The sequence below is a fragment of the Schistocerca serialis genome, chromosome 6 (genome assembly GCF_023864345.2).
Source record: "Schistocerca serialis cubense isolate TAMUIC-IGC-003099 chromosome 6, iqSchSeri2.2, whole genome shotgun sequence".
Lineage (NCBI taxonomy): Eukaryota > Metazoa > Arthropoda > Insecta > Orthoptera > Acrididae > Schistocerca > Schistocerca serialis.
In genome coordinates, this window is record NC_064643.1 from 439,376,351 (window position 1) to 439,398,587 (window position 22,237).

The following is a 22,237-nucleotide window of genomic DNA, read 5'->3' on the forward strand; positions in this document are numbered from 1 at the left end:
ACTGCCTCAGGACAATGCCACCTGAATAGCATCTACGACTCCCCTTTCATATATCTGGAACAGTTACGAAACATAGTAAATTTACCTAATTTTTGTTCTGTGGCCTAAAAGGTAAAATGTAAATGAAAACTTGGAAATGCGGAACATGCTCAGTTAATAATGGCAAAAAGCACACTGTGTGACTCTGCAGTTCGTTTCTGTGAATACAGGAATCAGTTACCAATGAATTAGGTGCAACAGTAAAGACAAACATCAGCTAAAACAAAACAACTCCTTTTTAGTATCAGAAAAATATTTCACCCGTATTGCGGCCAGTAGAAATTCATTATTTTCTGTTTTATACGCTACCCGAATGTGTAAGAAACAAGAATTATTCTATAAACAGTGGGCGAGTTCAAACAATTAACAGTATTGTATCGTTTCAGCCTGGTGACAATCTCTTGGAATCTATATAACTCACTCCTTCTGTTACATGATACACCAAGTAGAAACTGACAAACTATTTAACAAATGTTATTCCTAAGCTGCCTTAATTTTCATACACTCGTATTACATCTTATCAGTACTACAGCATGATGGGCACAACTTTAAATGTTCATTTATTTATAGAATTATTGTCTTCAAAATATGTAGTAATGAAGATCACCTAAAACAGAATTACAGCCATTTTCCAAGCATCATTATGAAAGGATAACAATTTGCATTATGATTAAGGTTATCAAAGGGACTTAGGCAGGATTTTAGCACTCCAAAAACCATTTCAGACACAATTAGTCTAATTTTTAATATCTCAAATACACCACTCATTTGTGAAATGTGTTCATGCCACACTTAAACTCATTATTTTCAAGCCAGACTGATATATGATTCACCCTATACTTCAATGTCTATGTACATTATTCATGATCGCTGTTACACCATTTGTATACCTTAGCAACTTAACAGGTATTTTCCTTCCCAGGTAAGTGATAATATAATCAGTTAAGTGGCACAGGCTGAAAAATCCATGCCAATAATAATTCATACAAGTTTTTCATTTAGTTTACTATTAAACATGTTTTAATGTGTTCTCTTTATAAATCCACATAGAAAATGATTGCCATACAAAATCACCAGTTTTGTAAAATGCACAATTCACTTATCTTCAAAAATATTTTTTATGTTCTTTATGATTGCAGGTATCCCCTGTAAAGAAAAATATATCATGAGATGTTTATTACCATCATCAGTTTGCACAGTCCAAACATATCCAGATTTTTACAATGAGTTTTACACAAATTTTCACGAGCTCAAACTCACATGGTGACTAAAAGTATTTAATTTGTGTGATTTTGAGTTCTCAGACAATGATGAAGGAATTAGATTATTAAACAAGACATGAAAAGTAGTAGACGGATTTTGTTACCTGGTTGGTAAAATAATTGATGATGGCTGAGGTACAGAGGATATAAAATGCAGACTGGCAATAACGAGAACTTTCAGAAAAAGAGAACTTTACCAATATGAAATATAAATTTCAAGGTTTGTATGTCTTTCCATAAAGTATTCATCTGCAGTGTAGCATTACACTGGAGTGAATTACAGACAATACACACAAGACCAGAATAAGAGATTTGATATGTGGTGTTACAGGAGAATGGTGGATATTGGACGGATAGATCAAGTAAATTATAAAAGGTGCTGAATAAAATCGGACAGAAAATAGCTTTGTGGCACAACTTGATTAAAAGATTGGGTGGGTTGATAGGAAATATCACGAGGCAGCATGAAAAATTGATAACAAAGATGAGGGTGAGAGGGAGGGGGGAGGGGGGGGGGGAAGAGAGAGAGAGAGAGAGAGAGAGAGAGAGAGAGAGAGAGAGAGAGAGAGGTGGTGCAGGGCGATTTTAGGAGGAGAACAAGGTTCAAAAGAGTGTATGTTCCAATAATCATTCAGAGATGTAGAGACTTCTTCAGGGTAGATTAGCAGAGAGAGCTGTATCAGGCCAGTCACTTGACACTTAATGAGAAATACAATTACACAAATTTACACATATAAAACAACAGCATGTAAAGCAAAATGTGTTTGTGGAGCACAGTTGTCTGAACTGAATTACAGCAATTTCTATACAAACATATTATATCCGATATCATGGTATTTTCCCTGTTAATAAAGATTATTATTGTAAAGAATAAAGTATGAATCTCTATTAGCGAAATGAAATTAAGAAGGAATATACTTACGGCAACTTCATGCGCATAAATATCCAACATGTGAAGAATGACACAAGAATGCACAAGAATCCAACAGATATTAGAAGTATCCGATTGAGCTTTGGCGTAGAAGGACTGTGCGTATGGTCTAACACAACAAATCCCAGTCCACCCATTGTAAAAAGAAAACTGGATGCTAATCCTTCCATTATGTACTGTCCATTTACACGGTACGGCATGAAGGCAACCTGTGAAATAACAGTTTCAACATTAATGAGGAATACAATTACACAAATTTACACATATAAAACAAATGTATATAACAGTGTTGAATATGCATGACTCTGTAATCACGAGAAAACTTTGATTTGAATTAGAGAAACTTTTTGACAGAAGAAATTTGGAATGTGATTTCTTTAGAGTACAAAAGAATCTATGAATCATATCTCATAACTGAATAATACAGCTTCACAGCATGCAGCAAAAGAGTGCCATCAGTTCTAGTAAACAACAGAAGCCATTGGTACATTATCTGAACTGGATGTCATATGATGCATAGATGATGGCTGAGAGGTACACGTCATTCAAATGTGTTTTGTTTAGATTAGGCCCTACTTCGTTAAGTTTTTAGGGGTGCTGGCTTGAATGAAATTCTTTATTAGACCTGTATATTAGTGGACCATAATATTAAGACACCTGGCAGTGAGGACACTTCGGTTGGCATATTTTGAGTCAGCATATAATCAAGGCTGATAGCATATGCACAGCTGAACTGAAACAATGACAGTGTGATGTAGTGTCGACAGCAACCACTACACTTGTTTACCTTAACATCACCACACGTTTTCATAAACAGTCAAGTGCAATAACATTCTGGTTGAATAACTGGTCTACTGGGGGCGGAGGATGATTGCCGTTCAGCTTTGACCATAAAGAGTGTGTCTCCCCCCCCCCCCCCCCCCCCGCCTTTTTTTTTTTTTTTTTTTTTTTTTTTGCTGATCCATAGCATAGTCCAAGGTTTAGGTTACAATGGAAGAGTTCATTTGGTTGTGCTTAGTGATGTCGGGTTTACAGCTTGTTGTAGTGAAGCTGTACGTGGAACACTGAAGCAAACACACCAGAATCTGCCAAGTTGAAACCAGCATGTTTCTAAGACATATGTGGCCTCATAATTCATGATGGAACTTGAACAAGGGGCTTTTTAATTTGTTAGCTACAAGAATCCCTCAGGCAAAATAAATACAGAAAACCCACACATCCTGACATCTCCACACTTCAAGCCATTACCATCCACCACAAAGAAATTGCCTGTTAAAGACTATAAACTCGAGGGGTCAAAAACTGGCAGACAAAGAAAAGCCATGCTAAAGAATTCTAACACTTACCAACAGTGTTCCAAAGGAATGGATACACAGCTCAACAAACTGACTGGGTGTTGCAGTCACAATCACTGTTTAAGAGATTGAGGCAGAAAAAGAAAACCTACAAATCGCATATCTGCCTTACACAGCCTCAATCAGTGTAAAGATTGGCAGACTCCTATGGGCACATTTCACTTGCCTCAACAAAGACAAAAAGTCTTCTTTCTATTATTTAAGATGATTTAGGTCTCCAAAAACCAGGGTGTACCTCATTCCATGTACTACGTGTGGCAGGCTATTAGGACAACTGAAGATATGTGCAAGAGAAATCAGTGAGTGACATCTGACAAAATCAACCAAGCAAATCTGCTGCCACAACATATTGCCTTGAATATTGTCACGAAATGGAATATGATGAGACCAGTACCAATCGCACAAATGCCACATTTGTGGGACAGCATGAGCGAGATGTCTGTCTGTGCTGAAATAAAGATGTCAAAAAACCTAATAAAACACGGCGGAGGCTTGGGGTCTGAAATTCAGTTTTTATGAAGATCCTGGTAGCCATTTCATTCACGAAAGCTGGGAACGCTGCAAGAATGTGTTTTATGAAACAACACTGCAGGCTCTGAAGTACAAATGAGCATTGAAGGCCCTACAGGCCACCAGAAATTAAGCCTGACTATAAACAGTGATGTGACATCAACAATATATGACAATCTGGTTTGAGTCCAGGCAGCAAATAAGTCTAGGACAATTCACCATACCTGAAGATGACCAACTGTGTTGGTCGTCCAAATATTCTGCACGAAATGGGATCAACAACTCTGCTGTACTCCTTAATGCTCACCAATAATAAATCATACCAAGAAAACAAAAAGGCATCACAGTTTAGTTGTTAGTTGGCAAAACTAATGATTGTAACATTTCTTTTGCTACAATGCACATTCCCCAATGAAAATGCTAATTTATGAGTTGTGTGTTTTATGTAGTTACAACACCACCCCCACCCAGGACCCCCTGTTCCCAGGATATACTGTTCGTCGGTTTTTGTTCTGGTAATGCTGTCATATTGTTGCTGACATCATTCACTGGTTGTTTCTTGAGGCTTTTATCTCCACTATGTTGATGATGCAATCAATCTATTGTGCACAGTAAATCTGAGTCATTCTGAAGATCAGAATGAGCTTCGAGAAACAGTGTAGAATAAAAGAGGCATATGTTATTATAGCAGAGCAAAACGTGTATTAAAACAGCTTACAGACTAATAACAAAAAATGGTGTTTTAATAAGACTAGGAATACCAGCTTTCAAATATAGCTTAAATTTTGTGGAGCATAACAAATATTCAAAAAGCCTAATGAATTGCATGCAATGAAATGCAAAGTATGATTGCTGCCAAATATTATCGGAGTAACATCCGACACATCGCACTTAGGAATGAAATTACAGAAACAAACAAGTAACAGCTTGAGAGAGCTTCTACAGTAAGATGCTGACTGCCTGTGCATAGTGATGGATGTTTCACCGCCAGGCAACACGGTGTCAGATACTGCTGTCGTCACCGTTGGCACAAGATGTCACGAGCGAGGTGCGGCTATGGTTACCACCAGCCTCATGGCACTCAACTTGTTAAACTAACAATGCCCAAGAACACTATGACTAATACAAACCGCAACTCAATATAATTTCCCTAATCCTGTCATCCTTGTAGAGGAGAAGTGTCCTCGCCTCGATCACAACTTCAGCCCTTGCACCCATATATCTCCAGTCCACCATCTACATCGACATTCCGTAACCCTCTGTACATTGCAATTGACGATAAAATTTACAATGTGAGTGAGTTACTCTCTTCCTTGTCGATCATGACATGTGGTGTGTTAACCTAAAAAACTGGAACATTACACACCTAAAATTACATCCAATAATGCATCCAACTGCCTGTACAGACGAAAGCAAAACGAGTTTAAATTGAAAGAAAATTTACATGAACAGCTATTTACCAGAAAGACTGCTTGTGGAAAGTGCAGACATCATTGTTACTAATGCACAAGTTTAAAGAGCCATTTTGGCTGCAGTAGATGGATGTAAAGTCATAACAAACAAAGTAAAGACAAAGGGCAGATCTGGAAAGGCATTATTTGCGTACTGTAACACTATGAGATACATTATTTAGGAATACTTGCAAACACCACATGCAGCTTGCCTAAAGCATAAAACTGACAACATACATACTAAGTACCGCTCTCACATAACAAATGATTGCCAATGATCCAAACGCGACTTTCCTTAGTCTGTCCGAACAGTTGCGAAACAATTACCAGTATATTATGCGAAGTAACACACATAGTACTTACATGCAGTGTTGCATCAACTGCCATAGTTATAAAGAGGAAGCGTGAGTGGAATTGCGCTAGAAGAGCCAGACTAATGGAACACCTTTTTCGCCATCACTACACTTTGATCATATTTTAATAATGTAGCATTTATTCAGAGCTTCACACAATATTTTCCTCAGTATTACACTGCTTCTTCAACAGCTTGCACGTCTTTTAAATTAGATATCTAATCCAGAAAAATTTGTTTCTGCTGCTCTGCATCCTACTATGCTTCCTTCATGAGTGTCACAGTGCAGTCAACATTTTAGTTGCATAATTTACTTGCTCAACTGATATAACGAAATTACGTTTATAACAGAAAAAATGCCAACGTTTACAGAAACAAAAAACATCTTCCAAATATAAAAAGGCCATGGCTTAGGCAAAGCTGATATACGGAATTAAGAAAGAAAAACCTTATTGTGAAATACGTACCGGTCTCGAATGACCATGTTCATCTGTTGTCGACCCAACACTCGGCGGTTCAACAATTACGTCATAAATAATACCTGAAAAGAGATACTGCGTTTGAATAACGATAAACAATGCGCTGGTTTTTTAAAACACATTAAAGTCTGTCAGCCGAAAACGAACCTCCGGTTACCAGAAAATAAGACACCAGCACAAGAGAAAACATAACCATAGCAGAAGGTTGATGAAACCATGATGGTCGTTTTATTTTTAAGTTAGGAACTTCTAAGACATAAAAAGGTATTCTATACATAAATTCCATTGTTATTTTCGCAAAAATATTCCCTCAGTCTCTATTTGTTTACTACACGCAACCCAACCAGAGACTTTCATATCTTGCTACTTCGCATTTTCACACGTACACACATCGGACACGTGTGTATTAATGGAACAGAGTTATTATTACATTAACGTAACTAGCAGAGAGCGAATACTCCAGCGAGTACTGGAAGATACACATACAAGAAGAAAGAAAAATGTGGTATAAAATGCATACGTAGTACAATACTTAAAAGATAATCTACTTAAAATAATCGATGAAAAATTTCTTACATCATCAATATGCCTGTATAGAAAGGAATAGGTCGAGAACGGTCTCGAGTCGAAGACGTAGATGAATTGATCGAATGCAGGATATTTAGTGACAGCGATGTTTTTTGAAAGAAAAACCCCAATCCAAAATCTTAGTTTGAGGGAAACACACAATAAAGTGTAAGCTTCGAACTCACATAATGTCATAAACAGAACTATTAACGAACAGTACACCAAATTTCTCGAATTCTCCAACAGTATAAACTAAACTGTAAGTATATTCCGAGCTACTAACAAAAATGCTCAGCAAACACTGTTTACTACTAAGTTCAATAAAAGAAGTCACCAACATAGATACTTTGAAACTTGTCTGCCATGCACTGTTATTATCGCCTCGTCTTCCGGGGTAATAGTTCTGAGTCCCGTATTTCTTTTATACGACTAGAACAATCCATGAGAATAATGACAACCAACAAGAAATTCGATGACTGGTAACTACTAAACCAACTGTTCAATTTACATTACATTAAACCAGATTGCCACAAGCAGCAATAGTGACGCCACTTGGCCGCCACTGCAGTGTAGTCACCGAAGCTGCATGTGGAAACACCCAAATTTCTGCGGCGCCACTCAAGTGACCCACTGTTAGCCATGTCTCAAAAATTAGAGTAGCTTTAACTTTGTAACGCCACTTCTGTTCCCCCGCCACCGATTAACGCAACTCGACAATCATCTTGTGGCTGAAGTTCGAAGCACCATTGCAGTATTTTGATTTTACGTGTTATTAGTTTTGCTATGTGTGTGTGTGCTTCACAGTACCAAAAATGTTCCCAGTTGCGATTTACATACTGGGTATTGTAAAAGTTTATCCAAGAAACATTCATAATGCCTGAATCAATGAATGCAACAAACTGTTGAAGCATTATAAGAATTTAAGAGTTGTGCATCTGCAGAACAAACTTGCACACAAAAAGACTGATTTCTGAAAGTTGTGTATAGCTGTATAGTTGTAGATAAAATAAATTATAGCCCCCTTAAAAACCTTATTACTTTCTTTTGTGTGTATTTATAAAAATATCCTACCCTTTACTTAATATACAAGTGATATAGATTTGAAAATACGAAAAAATAATGCAATAACTGTTCTCAGACCAACACAAAAAATTGATCATTACGTGGAGTATGGTAACAGCACAGCTATCATGACTGACTGATGTGGAGTATGATTCCATTACGAATTATGAGTACTAACTACCGTGACAGTATTGTATGTGTGGTTTTATTCTATAGTGTATGTGTACTGAACCAAGTCAGCATGGTGCTTATTTTAACAAATACATAATACAAACTTTCTACATTCACATTTTCTGGCAGTTCAGTGTTTTGCTATTGCAGTTACAGGCATAGTATATGATGCATAGAAGGATTTTTGTGTGAGTAAGCAAATATTATAGAGTAGTTACTGAAACTGATTTGTGGTTTCACAGCAGTTCACTTAATTCTACAAATGATGAAAATTAATGCAATGCTGGCAACATACACAAGTATTGGCAACTTCAATGCTCTTAAACAGTTTCCCAGTGGATTTGAGAAATTAAGTAGCAAAGTTTCTGGTGGCGATACAATTTCAGCTTGAGTATAGCTTTTAATAATGGAATTCATCAACTACATTACAGTGTCTTTTAGTGCATTTTCATAAATCATAACTCCAGAATTCGCTACAAAATAGCTTTAATCTAACTTCTTGTTTAACTGCTATGGGGTGTAATATTAGGTTTAAATGAGTCTCTGGGGCATCATGAATAGCATTCAATACATCATACAAGAACTCTGAAATAGTACTTTTAAGAATGTGGTACAAATATTGGAAAAATGACAGGTAATTGCCAGATGTCAAATATCAAAGTGTAAGTTCTAGTTTTACTTGAGCTAGGACTAGGTTTGTTATGTGAGTATTGTATTTTTTGATAGAGCTTGGGTTGCAGCTCAAGAAGTACTCGAAATTGCCTGTACTATTCAAAAGTAATTCATGAATGGGTTTTTGTTTATGAGCGGTATCTCCATTATAAGTTTGTCTGATGGTACTAGAGTATTTCTGAATAAAATTTCTTCCAAAGCCAACATTTATGCTTTCTCTTCTTCTCATTGGATTCTTGGTTCAGTTCTAAAACCATAATTCGAATGACAACACCAGTACCCATTGGAAGGATCCCAGCTGACACCATATCAAAAACAGTAGCACTGAATTTTGACAGGAGCATGTGGTAACAGCAACACATACATATGTACCTGTGTATCTGACCCCATTCTGTAATGATGTTAATTGTTTACCATTTTGGTTCTAATGCAATACTAGAATATTCATATTTTTCTCTATTTTTTAGAACAGAGAAATAGTAATAATGTTACCATTTTTCACCAAAATATTCCGGGATTGAAGAATAAAGTAGATGAGCTCATGGTTTGTTTAGATGACATTGAATCTGATAATGTAATATATATACTATGCCTGTCTGAGCATCACATTGTGTCTGATATGGAAAAAGTAAATATCAGTGGTTATAAACTAGCTGCACATCTGAATAGAGAGAATAAGGTGAAGGGAGGAGTTGCCATATATGTCAAAAGTTATCACTGTGTAGAAAGCTTAGATACAAAAAAGCTTTGTCTAGAGCAACATATAGAAACATGTGCCTGTCAACTTAAACTGAAAGAGGGCTCTTTTATAATTGTAACAGTATATAGGTCCCCTTCAGAGAACTTTCATTTATTTCTGGAAAATTTGGATGCCTTGTTGTGCTATCTGTCAGATAGGGGAAGCAAATTACTATTTGTGGGGACTTCAATATTGATTCACTGAAAGAGTGTAATAGGAAGAATGACCTGAAAGTCTTGCTTGGTTCTTTCAATTTGACATCTGTCATTAACATTCCTACTCCGGTAGTAAAGGACAGCAGCACATTGATAGATAACACTTTTATAGACCAAGACAGGTTTAAAAACATAAATTCTTGTCCTGTTGAGATTGGGCTTTCTGATCATGATGCTCAGCTAGTTACAGTATATGACATAGCTCCATTCAGTAATTCAAAACTACCCTCCAAAGTTGTGCATTCAATTAATGACTCAACAATTAGAAATTTCAGAGAAAATCTTCAGCAGTTAGACTGGGATGAGGTGTACAAGGAACCCGATGCTAATTTAAAATATTACTTATTTCATGATACACTTGTAAGAGAATTTGAAAACTGTTTCCCCAAGAAAGTAGTTAAATCTAATTATAAGAAACCATGCAAAAAACCTTGGCTTACTAAAGGAATAAAAATATCTTGTAACCACAAAATGGAACTGTATCCAACAACAAGAAAGAGTAATGACCAAGAGACAGCCAAATATTATAAAAACTACTGTGCTACATTAAGAAAGGTAATTAAAAAGTCCAGAAGCATATGCATCATGTCTGATATTAATACCTCTGATAACAAATTTTAAACAATTTGGAATATTAATACAAGGGAGACAGGGCAACCAAGAGTACAGGATAATGGCATTACCAACGAAGCAATTGGAAACTTGATAAACAAAAAGCCAGAAGTCGAAAGCATTTTGAATAATCATTTTTTAAATGTTGTAGAGAAAATAGGATCTAAATGTTCATTAGAAGAAGCAAGGCAGTTCATGGAAGAGGCCTTATCCCACACCATTTGATACAACTGAAATTCCACCCACCTCTCCTGGTGAAATTAGGAAGATAATAAAGAATAAAAGCTCACATGGAATTGATGGCATTTCCAGCAGGATAATAAAAGCTTGTTCCCAAGAAATAAGTGGGATTCCTAGCCACATATGTAATAGCTCTCTGAGGCAGGGTATTTCCCCAGATAGACTGAAGTATGCCATCGTTAAACCACTGCATAAAAAGGAGGAAACATCTGATGTTAGCAACTACCGCCCAATCTCTCTTCTGACTGCCTTACCCAAAATTTTTGAAAAACTAATGTATTGTAGAGTAGCTTCATACCTTTGTAAAAATAAAGTCTTAACAAAATGTCAGTTTAGTTTCCAGAAGGGTTTTTCAATGGAAAATGCTATATATACTTTCACTAATGAAATATTAAATGCTCTGAGTAACCAGAAGTCACCCGTTGGGATTTTTTGTGATCTATCAAAGGCTTTTGATTGTGTAAATCATGGAATACTTCTAGATAAGCTCAAGTACTGTGGTATGAATGGGACAGTGCTCCAATGGTTTAAATCATACCTAACGGTAAGAGTGCAGAAGGTTGAAATAAGCAGTTCACATAATATGCAAAAAACTGGTGATTTCTTAAACTGGGGAACAATAAAGAATGGGGTGCCGCAAGGTTCGGTCTTGGGCCCTCTGCTGTTCTTAATATATATTGATGATTTGCCATTCTATATTCACGAAGATGCAAAGCTGGTTCTTTTTGCTGATGGTACTAGTATAGCTATCACACCCAACAGACAAGAATTAACCGGTGAAATTGTAAACGGTGTTTTTCAGAAAATCATTGAGTGGTTCTCTGCAAATGGGCTCTTATTAAACTTTGACAAAACACAGTATATACAGTTCCACACAGTAAGTAGAATGACACCATTAATAAATATAGACTTTGATGAGAAATCGGTAGCTAAGGCAGAATATTCAAAATTTCTAGGTGTATGCATTGATGAGGGGTTGAACTGGAAAAAACACACTGAGGATCTGCTGAAACGTTTGAGTTCAGCTATTTATGCTCTTAGGGTCATTGCAAATTTTGGCGGTAAACATCTGAGTAAATTAGCTTACCAGGCCTATTTTCATTCTCTGCTTTCATATGGCATCATATTCTGGGGTAACTCATCATTGAGTAAAACAGTGTTCATTGCACATAGCGTGTAATCAGAATAATTGCTGGAGCTCATCCAAGATCATCCTGCAGACACTTATTTAAGGAGCTAGAGATCTTCACTGTAGCCTCACGATATATATATTCACTTATGAAATTTGTTATTAACAATCCGAACGAATTCAAAAGTAATAGCAGTGTACATGGCTACAACACTAGGAGAAAGGATGATCTTCACTACTCAAAGTTAAATCTAACTTTGGCTCAGATGGGGGTAAATTATGCTGCCACAAAAGTCTTTGGTCACTTACCTAATAGCATCAAAAGTCTGACAGATAGCCATATAGCATTTAAAAGACAATTAAAAGAATTTCTTAATGGCAACTCCTTCTACTCATTAGACGAATTTTTGGATATAGTAAGTGGGTAATTTCCCCAACTCCCACAAAAAAATATTAAGTGTCATGTAATATTTTGTGTAATGTAACATCTTGTATAGACATCTTTTATTAACCTGACACATTTCACATCTTTACGAAGTGTCGTATTCTTGATCTATCGAACAAGTACTAATCTAATCTAATAACGATAAAGGACATTGCTGAATTATATATACACATGCATATACAGGGTGAAGCGTAATTCGCGCTCTCGGGTGTCGCAGCGCGACTCCTCACATGCCAGCGATAAAAAAAAGTCTGTCACAAAATTTCATCCAGTGAGTACATCCAGCAGAAAAAGGTCATTAAAGTGTGGCAATTGGCAACACTGTAACCAAGTGTATGGTAACTACTTCTTTCAGAAAATGTTAGTTATTATGTACAGTTAATGCAGTGGATAGAGTTCTGTGTTTGCATGTTGGAGGTCGATGGTTCAATCCTGGGTTGGGGTGCATTTTTTTTATTTGCTAATTTCTTTCTAGCATTTCCTACTGTAATACACACGATTTCTTAGGTCACATGTTTCCTAAATTAAAACATTTTGTAACGCTAACAAATAAGAAATGGACACTTGAAACAAATGACTTGTCATAGGACAGAGTAACTAAAAAAACAATATCAATTTCAAGATGCTGAAGATGATAGCACAGTACAATAACACAACATCTACTTCTCATTTCTATTACATATAATATGAGTGCTCAGATGTCGCACATTAGCAACCAGTGACAATAATAATGCCTATATTAATAACTGCATGGCCTTTACAACAGTATACGTTGTCCTCAGAAGAACAGATGCTCAAAGAGACTTCCCTGCACGTCCAAACATAGAGCAACCCGCCGGATCATACAGCTCTGGACCCTTCGCAGCAATGCTGCATGAACACACGCAACCAATTCTTCCACATTCGTCAGCAGAGTAGAGTGCATATGCTTGTTCAAGTGTCCCCACAGGAAGAAATCTGGGGGATTTATGTCACGTTAATGCGGTGGTCATACAACTGGACCTCCATGTCCAAGCCATTTCCCAGGAAATTTTCTGTCCAAATACTGTCGCTGATTAATTCCATAGCGTGGAGGTGCACCACCATGTTGGAACCATATCCCCTGACGGACATGTAGTGGAACATCTTTCAGCGAATGAGGCAGATAGTTTGAGAGAAATGTCTGATAAGTTCATGCAGCCACTGGTCAGGCAACATGTAGGGGCCCAAACACCTGTCATCCAATATTCCAGCCCAGACATTGGTATTAGAGCAAAACTGATACCCACAGTTGCAGGTGATGTGTGGGTTAACCTCACACCAATGGTGGACATTGTGCATATTGAAGACACCCTTACGAGTGAATGCTGCTTCATCTGTCCATAATACAGTGTTCACGAAGTCATTGTTGGCTTCCTGCTGTTGTTGGAAGCATTCACAGAATTGCATACACTGATGGCGATATGCAGGATGCAAGTGTTGTGTGAAAGCATAATGATAGGGGTGCACTCCATGCTCGTGCAGCATGTTAATGAACGTGCATTGCAAGACATGCAGCTGCCTTGCTACGTTACGTGTACTTCGCTGAGGTACTTGGTGTATGACATCCAGAATAGCGTCCTCAGTAGCTAGAGTATGGTGAGTTCGTGGACGACCTCTGTCACGCGATGGTGGAAGGAGAGAACCTGACTCCTTAAGGCACCGCTCCAGATGACAAAACACTTTTTTATCTGGATGGCGTCGACGAGGATACAGCAGCATATTCATGAATGGCAACACCAGCTCGGTTATCAGATGCACCAAGGACCAGAAGCATATCCACATATTCATCGTTTGTGTATTCCATACATCTGCCGCACTGGTTTTGACATTTACAATTGGAAAATTCGATATGTGTATGCATGTACTTTGGAGTCTGTCACAGGTGTGTTACACCGCTCAAAACTAGTCCCTGTCTGGTTGGCAACACACACAGTATAAACACGCCGTCAGGCCTGTTCAGTGTTCCACATAACGTGTATTATCCCCGGGACAAATACTGTTATGCATGGTTCATCCCGACACTGCTAATTGTGAAATGTTCGGTTTAGAATTATATGGTTTTCCTAATGGTAATAGAAATGGTTTCCACAGTTCAATCGATAGAATAATAATAATAATAATAATAATGCACTGAGATACATACTAAACACCATGTGGTTACCAGACTCAATGCTGATATCTGTAATCAGTGCGACGATGGTGATAACTCATAGAAATAGTAACCGAGTTTGGACATTATTTGCAAAGCACGTTGCTAGTCCTGCTGTTAACGTAAGTACTGTAAATGTACTGGACTTGATTATTCGGAGACCAGTTGTTCTTTAGCGTTCTCTCAAAATCATGCCTGGTATTGTAAATGTAAGTTGGCTGCTGGCCAGTAATGGTTACTTGCTTACTGCTGTGTTACTTGCTCTTAAGTATTGAATCTAACTATCTTTTACTTGTCAGTTACAGGAGTCTTTGCCTAAATTGCTTGTTCATATACACTCATGCTCATAAATTGAGGATAATTGCAGAACGTGGTGCCACACAACGTGGCACTACACAAAACTGGCGCTAATATCATAGGCACATAGGGAACACACATGACACAGATCTGTAAGTCAACGGTATTGGTGATAAGTTGAGAAAACAGTCCCGAAACATGTGCTACAAAACGCCACTGTTTCCCGTGCATGTACCCCAACATCACCATGGGATATGATCACCATGCACACGTACACAGGCCGCACAGTGGGTTGGCATACTCTGGATCAAGTGGTCGAGCAGCTGCTGGGGTATAGCCTCCCATACTTGCGCCAGTGCCTGTCAGAGCTCCTGAAGTGTCGTAGGGGTTTGAAGATGTGCAGCGATACGTCGACCGAGAGCATCCCAGACGTGCTTGATGGGGTTTGGGTCTGGAGAACAGGCAGGCCACTCCATTCGCCTGATATATTCTGTTCCGAGGTACACCTCCACGATGGCAGCTTGGTGGGGCCATGCGTTATCATGCATGAGGAGGAAGATGGGACCCACTGCACCCCTGAAAAGGCGGACATACTGGTGCAAAAGGACGTCCCAATACACCTAACCTGTTACAGTTCCTCTGTCAAAGACATGCAAGGGTGTACGTGCACCAATCATAATCCCAACCCACACCATCAAACCATGACCTCCATACAGGTCCCTTTCAACGAGATTGTGGGGTTGGTTCCTGGTTCACGCCAGATGAAAACACGGCGAGAATCACTTTTCAGACTATACCTGGACTCGTCCGTGAACATAACTTGGGACCATTGCTCCAATGACCATGTACTGTGTTCTCGACACCAGGCTTTACGGACTCTCCTGTGACCAGGGTCAGCGGAATGCACCTTGCAGGTCTCTGAGCGAATAAACCATGTCTGTTCAGTCGTCTGTAGACTGTGTGTCTGGAGACAACTGTTCCAGTGGCTGTGGTAAGGTCCCGAGCAAGGCTACCTGCAGTACTCCATGGCCGTCTGCAGGTACTGATGGTGAGATATCGTTCTTCTTGTGGTGTTGTACACTGTGGACGTCCCGTACTGTAGCGCCTGGAAACGTTTCCTATCTGCTGGAATCGTTGCCATAATCTTGAGATCACACTTTGTGGCACACGGAGGACCCATGCTACGACCTCTACCAGGTATAGAATGGGATAGTCACACAATCAGAACTGGAGCCAGGGACAGAGACTCTTGTGACATTATCCTGACTGCCTTGTCCGAGAATTACTTCGAGCAGATAGTTAGAGAACCAACTCGTGAAGCTAACGTTTTAGACCTCATAGCAACAAATAGACCGGAACTTTTCGACTCCGTGAATGTAGAAGAGGGTATCAGTGATCATAAGTCAGTGGTTGCATCAATGACTACAAGTGTAATAAGAAATGCCAAGAAAGGAAGGAAAATATATTTGCTTAACAAGAGTGATAGGGCACAAATCGCAGAATATCTGAGTGACCACCATCAAACGTTCATTTCTGAGGAAGAGGATGTGGAACAAAAATGGAAAAAATTCAGAAACATCGTCCAGTACGCCTTAGATAAGTTCGTACCGACTAAGGTCCAAAGCGAGGGGAAAGATCCACCGTGGTATAACAATCATGTACGAAAGGTACTACGGAAACAAAGAAAGCTTCATCATAGGTTTAAGAGTAGTCGAATCATAACTGATAAGGAAAAGCTGAACGAAGCGAAAAAGAGCGTAAAGAGAGCAATGAGAGAAGCATTCAACGAATTCGAACATAAAACATTGGCAAACAATCTAAACAAGAACCCTAAAAAGTTTTGGTCATATGTAAAATCGGTAAGCGGATCTAAATCCCCTATTCAGTCACTCGTTGACCACGATGGAACCGAAACAGAGGACGACCGAAGAAAGGCAGAAATACTGAATTCAGTGTTCCGAAACTGTTTCACTGCGGAAAATCGTAACACGGTCCCTGACTTCAGCCGTCGCACGGACGCCAAAATGAAAAATATTGAAATAAACGATATCGGAATTGAAAAACAACTGCTATCACTTAGTAGCGGAAAAGCATCCGGACCAGACGAGATACCCTTAAGATTCTACAGTGATTATGCTAAAGAACTTGCCCCCTTTCTATCAGCAATTTATCGTAGATCGCTGGAAGAACGTAAAGTACCTAGCGACTGGAAGAAAGCGCAGGTCGTTCCCATTTTCAAGAAGGGTCATAAATCAGATGCGAATAATTATAGGCCTATTTCGCTTACGTCAATCTGTTGTAGAATAATGGAACATGTTTTGTGTTCTCGTATTATGACGTTCTTAGATAATACAAATCTCCTTCATCATAACCAACATGGATTCCGCAAACAGAGATCATGTGAAACTCAGCTCGCCCTATTTGCCCAAGAAATTCACAGTGCCGTAGACACTGGCGAGCAGATTGATGCCGTATTCCTGGACTTCAGGAAGGCATTTGATACGGTTCCGCACTTACGTTTAGTGAAAAAAATACGAGCTTACGGAATATCGGACCAGGTTTGTGATTGGATTCAGGATTTCCTAGAAGCAAGAACACAACATGTCATTCTTAACGGTTCAAAATCTGCAGATGTAGAGGTAATTTCGGGAGTACCGCAGGGAAGCGTGATAGGACCTTTATTGTTTACAATATACATAAATGACTTAGTTGACAACATCGGTAGCTCCGTGAGGCTATTTGCAGATGACACGGTTGTCTACAAGAAAGTAGCAACATCAGAAGACTCGTACGTACTCCAGGAGGACCTGCAGAGGATTAATGCATGGTGCGACAGCTGGCAGCTTTCCCTAAACGTAGATAAATGTAATATAATGCGCATACATAGGGGCAGAAATCCATTCCAGTACGATTATGCCATAGGTGGTAAATCATTGGAAGCGGTAACGACCGTAAAATACTTAGGAGTTACTATCCGGAGCGATCTGAAGTGGAATGATCACATAAAACAAATAGTGGGAAAAGCAGGCGCCAGGTTGAGATTCATAGGAAGAATTCTAAGAAAATGTGACTCATCGACGAAAGAAGTAGCTTACAAAACGCTTGTTCGTCCGATTCTTGAGTATTGCTCATCAGTATGGGACCCTTACCAGGTTGGATTAATAGAAGAGATAGACATGATCCAGCGAAAAGCAGCGCGATTCGTCATGGGGACATTTAGTCAGCGCGAGAGCGTTACGGAGATGCTGAACAAGCTCCAGTGGCGGACACTTCAAGAAAGGCGTTACGCAATACGGAGAGGTTTATTATCGAAATTACGAGAGAGCACATTCCGGGAAGAGATGGGCAACATATTACTACCGCCCACATATATCTCGCGTAATGATTACAACGAAAAGATCCGAGAAATTAGAGCAAATACGGAGACTTACAAGCAGTCGTTCTTTCCACGCACAATTCGTGAATGGAACAGGGAAGGGGGGATCAGATAGTGGTACAATAAGTACCCTCCGCCACACAGCGTAAGGTGGCTCGCGGAGTATAGATGTAGATGTAGACCTGCTGTGTTTGACCAGGCTCCAGTCACCCTATTATTCTGCCCATCATAACGTCATTAATATGTGTTCTTTGCACCAGTTTCAACACACAGTCACCATTAGCATGTCTGAAAATGTCTGTACACTTACTCACTGCACTGTACTCTGACATGCACCAACACACCTCTGCATATGTGGACTGCTGCCAGTGTCACCGTGCGACGACCACAGGTCAAATGCACATCATGGTCATATCCAGAGGTGATTGAAACCCGCAAACCTCCCACCAGAGCGTTGTTTCACCATGTATCAGCATTATCCTTAATTTATGAGCGTGAGTGTAGTTGCTTGTCCATATAATCGTACTGCCAATTGTTCTTGGGTGCTCTCTCTGTAAGTCACGCTTTTTGTCATAAGTAAGCTAGCTGCTGTGTAGTGATGGTCACTTGTTTGAAAGCTGTGTTACTTTGCTTGTAAATATTGAATCTAATTGTTTCTTTTTTTGATCAGTTACGAGCGCTATTGGTTAAAGAATATTTGTTTATTAGCTAGTAGCTCATTATGATCGCTTGCTTAAGGCTGTGTTATTTGCTTCAAACTCTTTTCTTTCAAACTTTCATAAATGGTTTTACTGCTTAGTCATGACTGTTAGCAGATACAACACTCTAACAAAATAATTTGCAAGGTTATGTGCAGTTAGAATTGAGATTGTTGTTTGGAATTAGTCTAGAACTTAATGAATTAAGAAACTTTATACAAGCCATTTAATTGGAACTGTTTTTCCTAATATGAGATTTCTAATTGTACTGTTCTTTGAAATTAACAATCCTGTTGCTTTGTTTTATTGAAAAGAAATATTTTTAGTAATGGCCAAGTGTGTCTTATCTTGTATTGCTCATGTACCGATATACGTTCTGTGTGCTCTGATGTTTAAATACATTTTGAAAAGCGCCAGTGTCTTTCCACTCTGTGACCTCTGTGACCAAGCAAACCAGCTCCTAGGTTAAGTATCACCTAGCTTTCCCCTGATTTTTTTATAATCATGAGTAATTTGTAGTATTTTCTGTGTTTACAGCGTTCTCCACCATGGAAGCGAGAAGTATGTCGGGCGTGAACTATTTAACGATAGAGAATTTGCAGTTTGAATTGAGTATAAGAGGTGAACTGAATCAAGGGAGCATGGCAGAGGTGCACCAAAGGCTACAGGGTGCATGGGATAAACCGATTAACATCACGGCGCAGTTGGTGGATGAGATGTATACAGAATGTGCCACATATTCCTCCTTACTCAGTGTTGTGCAGGAGGGTGTTGGTTTGTCGGAAGGCATTCCGCCCCCCCCCCTCCCTCCATCTACAGATGTTGAAATTACATGCTTTAGTGGATCATATCGTAAACAGAGCTACTTACCTCTGCCTAATTGATAAGGACTGCAAAGATGACACCTCTATATAATCCCTTCAGGAAGAAGTTATTTGAGTTCAGAGAGTCCTCTCTTTTGTTAAATGGCAAGAATACAGCGGGGTGGGGGATGTTAGATTAGATTAGATTAGATTTACTTTCATTCCAATTGATCCGTAGTGAGGAGGTCCTCCAGGATGTGGAACATGTCAGAAAAACAACAATACATGACAAATATTTAAACTAAAACAAATAAGCTAATGTACCATTCCACAGGTCCCAAGTGGAATGATCGTCATTTTTTAATGAACACTAAGAGTCATTTTACAAATACTATTGCACTGAATTTAAAATAAAAAAGTTTTATATTTATTTATAAGGTAAGAAACATGTAATACAACTACTGTAATACTTATTTACAATGAACACATTACTGCACTGAAATGGTGCAGAAGTTAGATTATACTTACACACACACACACACACACACACACACACACACACACACACACACACAAATTTTCAGTGAACACATTACTGCACTGAAATTGTGCAGAAGTTATGTTGTACTTATATACAAATCAGTTGGTTTTCCTCAGAAATTCATCAATGGAGTAGAAGGAGTTGGCCACCAATAAATCCTTTAGGCTTCTCTTAAACTGAATTTCATTGGTTGTTAAGCTTTTTATGGCAGCTGGCAAGTTATTGAAAATGTGTGTTCCTGAATAATGCACACCTTTTTGTACAAGACTAAGTGACTTTAAATCCTTGTGAAGATTATTCTTATTTCTAGTATTGATTCTATGAATTGAGCTGTTGGTTTGAAAAAGTGATATATTTTTAATGACAAATTTCATTAAGGAATAAATATATTGGGAAGCTGTAGTTAGTATCCCTAGTCTAATACGTATATAATAATAAAGTGTGATTGTAGTTAATACAACCATAATTGTTATAATAGTTGTTATGTTATTTTCCATCAATGATTGTATTACAATTCATTTTGGTAGAAATCCAAGAAATGGTGGTAAACCACCTAATGATAAATGGGATAAGAATACTAGGATTTTAATTTCAGTTTTTATATTTCTAGCTGAATAGATCTGATTTATAAAAAATAGATTTATTTGCTTAAATAATAGGACCATGATTAATCTTAATAGTGAATAAATAATAAAGTATAGTTCTCAAATGTTTTCTCTAACTGTTAGGGATCTAATTATTCACCCTAAATGTCTAATTGAGGAATATGCTAGAAGTTGTCGTAGCGATGTTTGATTTAAACCACCTATTGCCCCAATAATAATTCTTAGAATAATAATTGTTCAAATGAAAGTTCTTAGTTGAATACAATAAGATAATACTATTATTGGGGCAATTTTTTGTCATGTTATTAGTGTTAAACAGTTATTTCATCTTGAACCTCCTATTACTTCTGGAAATCAGAAATGAAAGGGTGCAGCCCCAATCTTTAATAATAATCTAGATCTAATTATTATTGATGGAATAAATTCTGTTTCTCATCCTATTGGATAATTTATTTGAATCAGCAAAATTGAAAATAATAGTATTGTCGATGCTATTGCTTGGACAATAAAATATTTAATTGATGATTCATTTATTATTATATTTTTATTTCTTGTTAGGAGCGGAATAAATGAAAGTAAGTTGATCTCAAGTCCTATTCAAACTCCGAATCAGGAGTTTGATGAAATGGACAGGATCATTCCTATCATTAATGTTGATAGGAAGAGAAGTTTTGTAGAGTTGTTGGTCATTAAAAAGGAGAGGATTGATACCTCTATAAATGGGGTATGAACCCATTAGCTTGTTTAGCTTACCTTTTTACATTAAGGTGTATGATGCACGTTAGTTTTTGATACTAAAGGAGGTAGTTTAATTCTGTCTTATGTAATTTTAATGAAGGTAATTTTATTTACTTGATTTACCCTATCAAGGTAACCCTTTAATCAGGCACTTCATTTATATTTAATATATAAATTAAAAATTTTTTTTAGAAATTTGTTTATGAATTATTTTGGTTATTTCTAATTAATTTATCTCGTTTAGGATAATCTAAATATATATTATATATAATAAATAATTTATATTAATATATTACATTTAATTAAATTTAAATACCTATAATGTTATTTTATAATTATTAAATGATTATTTTAATACATTTATTTACCTAGGATTATAGCTACTTATGTTTTTAGCTTAAAATAGGTTATTATATTATAAATTATATAATAATATGTAAATTAATATTTAATATTATTATAATTGGATATAATAAATATAATTAATATTATTAAATATAAAATTTTATATTAATATAACTAATTATATTAATTATAATAATATAATTTAATATATTATCTATAATTAGATTATTTAACTAATTAATATTTAAGTTAACTTAATATAAAGTTAATTTTATATTAATAACATATTACATTAATTTACATAATTATATTAAATATATTTATTATATTATTTAATCTTTCTTTATTATTAGTGAAAAGAAAGATTAAATAAGAAAGAATATAATACATTTATCAGTATACATGTTCCATATTAATCTTTATTTATATATAA

General features: G+C 37.3%; 1 protein-coding gene across 1 annotated transcript; it reads right to left on the reverse strand.

Annotated features, from left to right (window-relative positions):
- Positions 1–758: 758 nt before the first annotated feature.
- Positions 759–6,838, reverse strand: LOC126484480 (oligosaccharyltransferase complex subunit ostc-B). Its single transcript, XM_050108009.1, has 4 exons — positions 6,527–6,838; positions 6,368–6,441; positions 2,224–2,441; positions 759–1,185 (listed from the first exon to the last, which is right to left on the reverse strand). Exons 1-4 carry the CDS (start codon positions 6,663–6,665, stop codon positions 1,167–1,169), a joined length of 450 nt encoding a protein of 149 aa, XP_049963966.1. The 5' UTR covers positions 6,666–6,838; the 3' UTR covers positions 759–1,166.
- Positions 6,839–22,237: the final 15,399 nt, after the last annotated feature.